This window comes from Corylus avellana, chromosome ca1, assembly GCF_901000735.1.
Source record: "Corylus avellana chromosome ca1, CavTom2PMs-1.0".
Taxonomy (NCBI): Eukaryota; Viridiplantae; Streptophyta; class Magnoliopsida; order Fagales; family Betulaceae; genus Corylus; species Corylus avellana.
In genome coordinates, this window is record NC_081541.1 from 13,135,777 (window position 1) to 13,145,856 (window position 10,080).

At 35.5% G+C, this 10,080-nt stretch overlaps 2 protein-coding genes across 2 annotated transcripts; one reads left to right on the plus strand and one right to left on the minus strand.

The window, feature by feature from the left end:
• Nucleotides 1–414: 414 nt before the first annotated feature.
• On the minus strand, nucleotides 415–1,731 carry LOC132186362 (RING-H2 finger protein ATL2). Its single transcript, XM_059600299.1, has one exon. The coding sequence runs from the start codon at nucleotides 1,502–1,504 to the stop codon at nucleotides 644–646; it is 861 nt and encodes a 286-aa protein (XP_059456282.1). The 5' UTR covers nucleotides 1,505–1,731; the 3' UTR covers nucleotides 415–643.
• A 6,540-nt stretch (nucleotides 1,732–8,271) lies between these two features.
• Nucleotides 8,272–9,370, plus strand: LOC132165992 (uncharacterized). Its single transcript, XM_059576728.1, has 2 exons — nucleotides 8,272–8,554; nucleotides 8,645–9,370. The coding sequence occupies exons 1-2, from the start codon at nucleotides 8,468–8,470 to the stop codon at nucleotides 9,095–9,097; spliced, it is 540 nt and encodes a 179-aa protein (XP_059432711.1). The 5' UTR covers nucleotides 8,272–8,467; the 3' UTR covers nucleotides 9,098–9,370.
• The last annotated feature ends 710 nt before the right edge of the window (nucleotides 9,371–10,080 follow it).

The following is a 10,080-nucleotide window of genomic DNA, read 5'->3' on the forward strand; positions in this document are numbered from 1 at the left end:
CCAAGTTTCAAAATTTAATCTACTTTATTAAATTTCTGTCACTTAGTAATTTCCTCATTAAAATTATAAAACATGACTTATTTTAAACGCTTAAATGAAATGGACAACTAAAATTTATAAATTTGAGAATCTCAAATTTAACTTAATCCAGATTCACACATTAAATATAGAATAGTGCCCGCGTCTCGTGAATGAAATAACTCATCGAGCCCAGCAATTGCTCCGACAACCATGCTTTTTTTTTTTTTTTAGTTCTAAACAATAACAATTAACTATACTTAATTTATTTCTAAATTTAAAACCGAGCAAGAAACAATCACACTTTTAGCGGGCGAAAATATTCTATTATTTTCCGAAAAATAACAAAGGAAAGAAAAATTTCAATCAAATGCGATTGTAATAACTAATACGAGGTAAAAACAAAAAAGTGGTAACTATATTCACACGGGTCAAACATTCCCGGTCAACCCAAGGCTGCGAGAGAAATCTAAAGTAAATAGAATACTGCCACCTGCATATCCAAATCCCCACCAATAGCATAGAGACAAGAGACGGACAGTCGCCGAATGTCTTTTCTTCCTCAAACCTCCAACAGATCAAACCGCCCGAGTCAACTCACTCTAACATACTGAGTCGCCCCGGGTCAAACCTGAGTTTGCCGAGTCTCGTCAATTCCTCGCTCAATATCCGAGGTTGGCGACGCGCTCGCTCTTCTGTCTCTGCTGAGAATCCTCGTAAACGACAACATGCGACTCATCGGCGACCTGAACCCGCCCTGAACTGACGGCGAGTCGCAAGCCGACTCGTCCCTGAAGTTCTCGTTTCGTCTCGGGACCTCTATGGACACGCCCGCGAGTTCCATGGGCTTCCTTCGGGCCGCAATCGACGACGATGGCTGACCCGTTTGCTCCTCTTCGCATTGACAGTCGGAACACAGCCCGGAACTCGAACCCGGTTCGTTTCCCGCCGGGTCGACAACAGAAATAACAAACTCAGCCTGATTCTCGGTTACCGAGTCGGGTTCAATCGATGTCCGGCAGAGCGGGCAAGTGGAGTGGGAGTGGAACCACATGTCGATGCACTCGATGTGGAAGCTGTGGCGGCACTTGGGAAGGGTCCGACCCGTTTCGTTTTCTTCGAATTCGGAGAGGCAAACGGCGCAATCCGGAGTCATGTCCGGGTGGGTCTTGGAGGAGTAGACAAAAACCGGGATGGACTTGAGGACGGACGCGTCGAGGCCACGATTGGCAGCGGAAACGGTGGCAGCGGACTCGGGGTTTGCGGAGTCCATGTAAAAGACGAGGTTGGTGCGGCGGCGGTGGCGACGGCTATGTCGGCGGCGGGCGCGGACGAGGTACCAGCGCGCGTAGAGGTGAAGGCAGACCATGAGGATGACCACGAAGAATAGTATCACTATCGCCGTCAGCATTATCCTGCCGCTCAGCTCGTAGCCTCTCTGGGTACTTTCCCCGACCTGGTTTATCTGGTGCTCTTCTTCGCCCATTATGCTCCGCTTAGAGAGAGAGAGAGAGAGAGAGAATTTGGGTTTGAGAGAGGGGAGCGAGAGAGGGAGTGGGGTTATATTATTGGGTTGAGAGAGTGGGAAGGTTCTTGAGGGTTTCAGAGCAGCTCTTTACATAGGTTTTCCACTCGCTGCTGCTATTACAGTCTACAGACGCCTCTGTTGACGCGGTTTTGCTTTTCAATTGACTGAACTACCCTTTCTTTATTGGGGATCGACATATTTTCTTTTTTTGAGCAAATACAACTAGTGGTTTTTTGTTTCCGTGTTTTACTCGGTGACATAAAGTGGAGAAGACTTTTTTTTTTTTTTTTTCCTTCGTTTTGGTCACTCGGAATTTCTATGTTTACTGTAGAATTAACTTGCATCCTATTTCACAAATGTTTATCATGCATAGTTTTTTTTTTTTTTTTTTTAAATATATATAAAAAAACCTCTCAACTATCCGCCTTTGTAATATAATCCCCTAATGTTTTAAAGTCACTAAAGTAGCCCCCAATTATCAAATTATATCAAAAAAATAATTTATTTTTTATATTCCTATAATACCCTTATTCTTTTAACAAATAAAATAATAAAATAATTGTAAAAAAAAAAACCAATGGGTGAGTAAATAAAAAAAAAAAAAAAGTTATTTGAAATAAATAAATAATTAATCACTGTAGTTGGCCTAAATTAGAAATTGCTTCATGTCATATTAAAGTAAAATCAATTTGGTAGTTTGATGTGCTACTTTAATATATATATATATTTTTTTGGAATATTTCAAGAACCGTACCTTTGATTTTACTTTAATATGACATGAATCAATTTCTAATTTAGGCCAACTATAGTAACTAATTATTTATTATTTATTTCAAAAAAAAAAATTTGTTTTTATTCGCCCATTGTTTTTTTTATTTTTATTTTTTAAATTGTTTCTTTGTTTGTTTTTTTTACAATTATTTTATTTGTTAAAAGAATATGGGTATTATATGAATATAAAAAAATAAGTGACATTTTTGATACATTATGGTAGTTTGGGGGTTACTTTAGTACCTTTCAAACATTGATGGGCTATATTAGAAACGACTGGTAGTTTGAGAAGCTTTTTTATATATATATATATTTTTTTAAAATTTCTTTCATTTTTGTAGATAAACAGTTAAAATCATATGATATCAGTATTTTCTCACATATAAAATATAGTAAAATATGATAAATTTTGATGTGGTAAATATTGGGTTAGTAAAATTACTAAATTATGGATTGTCCTATACGGGTGGGTGGGAGTCAGAGACACTTGACCATATTATTTGGAGTTGTTTGTCGTCTAAAGATGTATTGGGTTGAATGAGCTCCAGTACTGTTGAGGATGATTTCCAAAGTATTCTAAAGAAGCTGTTGGAGAAATTAATGATTGACATTCGGAGCTAGTGGCAATGGTCGGAAGAAAGATTTTGCTCCGGCGAAATACATGGCGGCGATTTTTTGCACCCTTCTACCTCAGTAAAAAGTGCAAGAGATTTGGTGGAGGAATTTCAAAAAGCTGAAAAACCAATATTAAAAACAACCAAGCACCTATATCCACAGATGAGAAACACCGCCAACAGAAAAGTTCAAGATAAAAACAAAAATAAAAAGAAGATGAGAGTGGGGATAATTGCCAAAGATCATGACAATGGGAAATGTTAGCATCAATGTGTGCCACAAAGCCAAATATTTTTTTTATCCTTATGTAGTAGAGGCGGTCGCGGCTTGGAAGGCGGTGAAATTTAGCATAGATCTAAAATTTCAAAATATTGTGATGGAGGGTGATGCGTTGGAAATTGTCCGGGCATTAGGGAGAGACAAGACCTCTTGGAGTAGATATGAGTATTTGATGGATGATGCAAAAATTCTTATAAAATTTTTTTCGATTGTAGCCTGTGAGGACATATAATAAAGGAATGCAAACGAAATAGCACTAAGGTTAGCTAAGGCAGCTATATCTAAGTCTTTAGATCAGGTTTAGATGGGAGATTTTTATAAACGCTTTTAATTTTAATATTAAACGCACTTTTAGGCCATTCAAACGCAATCCCAAATAGGCTTTTAGAGTATCTATAAGGGCTTATCTATATTTCTATCTAAAATAACTAATAAAAAACTATTTTATCTATTTTAGTTAAATGATTGTTTAAATGCATTTTACATTCGATTATTTCCATAATTTATTATTGAAATAGTTTATTTATTTATTTATTTTATAAAGTACATTTACCCCCTCTAAATGTGTTTTGTATTTCCTTTGCATAATCAAATATAGCTTATTTTTTTCGAGGTTTTGTAGACTTTTTTTTTTTTTTTTTTGAAAGGGAAGCATTCCATTCTCATTCGTTCATAAAAATCACGAGCAAAAAAGCTCTTACAAACAGGCCAAAAAACTATAAAGTAAATCATAGCCGAAACTAAAATTACAATGTCACCAATCATATCAAATCAACCATAACAAAATCATCTGCTAACCCATGACTAATCATTAGGTTTCATATACCAATTCAAAGTATATTAAAACCCATTAAAATTGTGAATTTATCTCAATTCTTACTGTAAGCCTATATAAGCAACCCTACATTCAATAATAAAAGGAATATTAGAAGCACAGTTTTCTCAAATGTTTGCTATTTGTTTGGATTTTGGAAGGCCTAGACTTCTTCGAATTACCCTACCACAAATGTGATAAAAATCTCAAATATTTAACTTGAAAATAATGATTAAGATTTAAGAAATTATACAATATAAAATAGTTTAAAAATTACGGAAATTATTGATATTATGTAGATTATTCTTCTCTGAGAAAAACAAAAAAAGAAAAAGAAAAGACCTGTGATGGTATTTTTATCCCTTTTATAGTTTGCTTTGAGTTCTAAAGTTTGGGCTAGCAATCACCTTGTTGGGCCTGCCGAATTTTGGGCTTCAAAGTACTTCAAGGCTTCAAGCAAGTCTGGCTCTGCAGTATATCATATATGTAGCAGTAGAGTCGGTGAATATAGCCTTGGATATCGTATCAGAAGCCCATTTGGGCCATGGAGTCTTGCAATAAAGCCTAAACGAAATGTTTAAGCCCAATAAAGTAAGACGTCTAATACTTGTCCAACTTATCCTCCCTTCCGTCCGAATAAAGATTCACATGGTCTAAATTATTAGTAATTTGGGTAAAATAATATCAAGGTTGATAATTTTTGACACAACTTGAAAATCTGATATAAACTCCATACGAAATAAAAAACGCAACGTAATGGCAGACAATTTTTGACATGACCCACAAACTCGACATGAATTCAGTACAAAATTAAAGAGTTAGGCTTAATGGGTTTGATCCATTTAATTAAATGAGCCGATTTATAGTTAATTTATATAGTCTTATACACATGTTTTGACACGCAAATATAAATTACTACCCCTACATAATATTAGAAAGTTTATATAAGATCTACCTACTCGAATAAGTGAGTCTATAATTCAGATAATAATTGCAATAAATTCTCCTCCCGTACGGGTTCATACCAACGACCAATAAACGTGACATTAGAGGTTGTATCCCATTGTCACTCAACCCATTCATGATGCATGTGAGATTTATGATTCTCTCTTTCCCAAAAATCATAACTTGGAGCATTAATATATATTAGAGATTGAATAACTTATTTTGGTTGTACTTGTTCTACCCCGTGAATGTGATGATTCGGTTTCCGTGTAATTAAAATTTAACATGTGGCGTTCACGTGATGCTCATGCCGATTGCTCATCCATCGAGACAACATCAAATGATCGACTTCGGCTCCTCAGTCGTCTCCAATCTCCATGAGACCCTCTATTTTTTTATTTTTTTTCTTTGTAAGAGAAAAATTAAAGAAAGAAAAAAGAAAAAAGAAAAAAGAAAGATAGATAGAAAGCAAGGATAAATGAAGAGTTTCACTTCGGTAGTCTAGATATATGGTGCTTCCACCTGCTGGGTTTGCCAAGGCATCTCTGCATGTCATATGTTGCACGTTTTGATGATTTTATGATCTTGTGGAAAAACTTAAAAAAAAGAAAAAAAAGAAAAAAAAATTGCTATTTTTAACTTTAAAGGTCTATTTTCTAACACAATCTTCGATAGGGTTTTAATAAAATATTGGTACCTTGTATTATGATTGAGATCCTTAGGGCATTGCATGTGATGTAAATATACATTTTGTAGGCTTTATATATAAAAGGTATGCTCTAAATCATGACAACAAAACCAAAACAAAAGGCGGTGATTGTTGAGATAATTTTGGGGTTTTTATTTGGTTTAGAAAAGCTTGTTTAAGGTGATTGAACTACTTCTTTCACTATAATTAGGGTTGAGAGAGTCGAGTGATTGAATATGAGAAATTGTCTAATTAATCACTTACAAGCTGACTGCTTTAAGTGACCAAATCACCCAAGTGAGTGATTCGGCCATCAAACACTCATTCGAAAAATATAATTTTTTTTTTTTAAAAAAAAAATGTATATAAATATTCTGACTTTGATGTCACAATTTGGACCATAGTTTAAATAAACAGCCCACAAAAAGGTGTATTGAATCCCTCAATCCATATTCTATGTTTTTACAGCATCCATTAACAGTTTCTTGCTAGATTCCATATCCGACAAGGCTTGTGGCTCGAAAACAACCTGAGAATGACAGAACATAAATAAATACATTGGTTGAACAGGAACAGAATGTTGCCCCTCGCCCCCCACCCAAAAAAAAGAAAAAGAAAAAGAAGAAGCAATATTAAACAAATTCTAGGGTATTGAATAAGCTATTTAGTTGGGCCACTGCAGTGCATTTGGTTCAACTCATTAAACAGTTGCATTCACTTGTCACGAATCACGATTAATAATTGATTATTTTTAGATGTTTTCTTAAAGGCTACTTCAACCAATTCATTACTATGTTATCTGCAAAATCTTCCTCATATTTTAGGATAAAGTTGAAAGATCAGCATCATGGATAAACTTTGTTTTCCAAAAAAAAAGAGGAGAAAAAAATTTGATGGTGGTTCATTAGAGTCATAACGTTAATTGTTATTCATTTGATTCCAAGCTTGAGATCATAAGACTCGCTTGGGTCCAGTGGCGGATCTAGGAGTTCATTCTACCGGGGGCGTCAATAAAATAATAAAATATAATGATAAATAATTTTTTTTTTCTTTTTATATATTATATTTTTATCATAATATGGTAAATACAATAAAAAAAAAAAAATTATACCACAATATATGTATCACAAAAAGCATATTTATATGCTAAATTGATATATTAGTTACCATGTAGGCACTAATACAATAGTAAAGGAAAATACAAAATACGAAGTGCCTAAAATTGCATTTTATGCGGTCTTAGAGAAACAAAATCATAAAGTATTAAATCTGAATCGAAACTTTCAGTAATTCTCCTTTCAATATAGACAAGTAAATTATCTTTAAGAAATTCATCTTCCATTTTGTTACGAAGTATTGTTTTAATAATTGTTTACTTCTCATACTCTAATGATATTATAATAAAATTATTAGCATATTCCGAAAGCTATTAGCCTAAAATGAATTAATAAAAAGAACAAATCTAAGATTGGCAATAATCTTCTGAAACTCGTTGATGCTTGACAAAATCCCAAAGTACTATATAAAACACACCAAAAAAATAATAATAATAAATAACAATATTGTTTTAAAATAAGATAAACAAAATGATGAAAATGAGAGATATATCTCAATTAAAAAGTTTAAATTATAACCAAGACAAATTAAGGGCGTTATCATAATCAAGACAAATTAAAGCGTTAATGGCTTTAATTATAAACTTTACTCTCAACTTACTTAGTTGGGCACTTGGATTATGACAAGAAAGTGCCAAATATTGATAAATAAACATTAAATTTCTTGACACTTTTAATCGTGAAACCAAGAAAACCGTAATAGCGCATTTTTTTTTTTAAAAAAAAAAAACAAAATTTTGTTACCTGGGGCAGTAGACAATTCAACCAGAAAAATATTTTAATTTTATTATTATTTTTTTTTACCAGGGGCGACCGCCCCCAGGTCGCCCCCTCTTCTCTCCGCCACTGCTTGGGTCCCTAACAAGCTTCCATGGACCATAGCAACATGCTTGAACATGACCCATCAACATCCTAATTTGCAAGAGTTCTTATCAACCATGAGTTGGCCCATAAAAAAAAAAAAACGTCTCATGTAATACTTTTAAATTATACCATTTATTTAAAATGAACGGCTCAAAATTTGTTATCATCAAAGGGTTAAAAATTGAAACTTTTTTTTTTTCCTTTTGTGTAAGAATAAGATATTTTTTATTTTAAATGAAATTGATATTATTTATTTTATGGTTAAAATTTAAAATTAATGTATAAAAGCTTTTGATATTGTGGTTGTACAATAATAATGGAATGGCGGTGGTGTTACTTAGTTTTTTTTTTTTTTTTTTTTTACATGTGTAAGAAAACGAGAGATAAATTTATCTAATAATCTCCAATTCCAACCAATAGAAGGACTTTGTTATGGGGTAGTTATAGACTTATAGTGAAGTGAAGCTAAGGGTCTATTGGTTAGAAACAGAGAAAGTTTCGATTTTTTAATGTCTTGGATCACCTATCAGATTTTGGGCCGTTAATTAAAACAAACGGCTCAGATGAAATGGGATCTCAATAGACCATAAAAATCTCCAAAGTCCAAATGCGTTGAAGATATAATAAATGGAGCACCATTGAAAGATGCGAGAGAGCATTTACGGCCATTTGGTTCTCTTGAGCCCCCAAAGTCTCTTTTCCACTTCCCCCACTTACTTTCCCTCCTTCCTCTGCAACTCACACCTCCTTCTTTTACAGAAACTGACCACTGCCTCAATGGCGACACAGGATTGAAAGCACCTCGAACGACAAGAAAAGAAAGACCCAAAATGTCGAACAAGTCCCCAATTTTTCCGATGCCAGAGCCCCATCATTTCAGCGACTATGGATTTGACCCTCAAATTAACTATTTTCAGGTCTTTCTCTTTTCCTTTTTTTTTTTTTTTTTTGGTTCTCTCTTGTGTTTGTCAGACTCTGAACCATTTTGTTTCGTCGTCAAAAACAAGGTGTTAGAAGAGGCAAGGAAGCACAAGCGCGAGTCAACAAGGTCCATAGACTCCATCCACTTCAAGCTCCAAAAACCCATTTCCAAAGACGAGTCAAAGAAAACCCACAAGGCCAAGAAGAAGCGCTGGTGGAGAAGCGCCCTCCTTTTCTTCAAGTGGAAGTGGGTCCACCACGACGGTCATGGCGGCGACAATCACGAGGACGTCCATCTCGCCAGGGCTCGAGCCTTCAGGGCCTCCATATCAGGGCCCGTCTACTTCACCGAGAGCAGAAGTGGTTCTGCCACGCCGTACCGCTCTACTAGCCGGCCTTCCTCGGGTCCTCTCGCCGGAACATTCACTCCGCCGAGCAAGGATGAGGTGGACATACCTTATTTGAGCCTCAGAGAGCTTAACACGGAGCAGCAGCAGAGGGTCTCCACCTCCGCCATGCCCTTATATTTGGTCACTTGAAAAGAAAAATTAAAAATCAGTCCTTTATTAATCTCTTGCAAAATGGGTGTTTATGGTGGGGCTGGTTTAGTTTGGATTAGATTATTGGGGGATCATTTGTATCTTTTCGGGTTTGCCCCCATTTGTTTTTGCAAACCGCAAAAGGTGTTTGATTCATTGGAGGAAGAGCTGGATCCTCCTTTTTCGTGTTTGTTGCTCACTCCACTTTTTTTTTTTGATATCTGCAGACCGATCAACTCGTCCTTTGACTAATGCCCACCTCTCTTTCCTTTCTCTTCTCCTCTGTTTATATATAAATAAATAAATAAATATATATATATATAACGACGGTGGATAACGTGTACGTTACTAAGGATTTGATTTTGCTGTGTGTACTGTTGGGCGAAATCTTTAAAAGATCCGTTTAGAGATCTTATATATGTACTCGGTTCATTGTATTATGTTATTAATTAATATCTCAGTTTCTTTAGTAGTAGGTTGTTGGGTTCATGGGCCAATAGAATGTAAGGCGGTGGGCCCGACCCGGCTTCATCGATACTCGCCACGTGTGTTGGTCCAAAGTGTGCAGTGAAAAATAGTTGACTCTCAGTTGGACACAGTCACGATCGCGTCGATGAATGATGAAGGGGAGCATTTAATAAATGATCTCTGGGGTTGGCGAAGCACATGTTGAAGCCTGAGTGAGGGAGAGGGAGAGGGAGAGGAGCGTGAAGGGTCGGTTTCAGAGGGAAAGGGTCCAAAAGAAGGAGCGGCTGCGTCATGTGCCGTTGGTTTGGTGCTACTATTCGCTCTGCAACCGCTTTTATTTTGTTTTTACCTGCTCACCACGTTCTTTCCTTCGCCGCTTTAATGTGACTGTCAGTTTGGATTTGGGACTCTTTTGTTTTTTTTAAAATACACTTAACTCTCTGATTATTCACCTATTTATACTTTTAACCTTAATATTTAAAAAATGACATTTTACTCATCTAAAATATCTAATA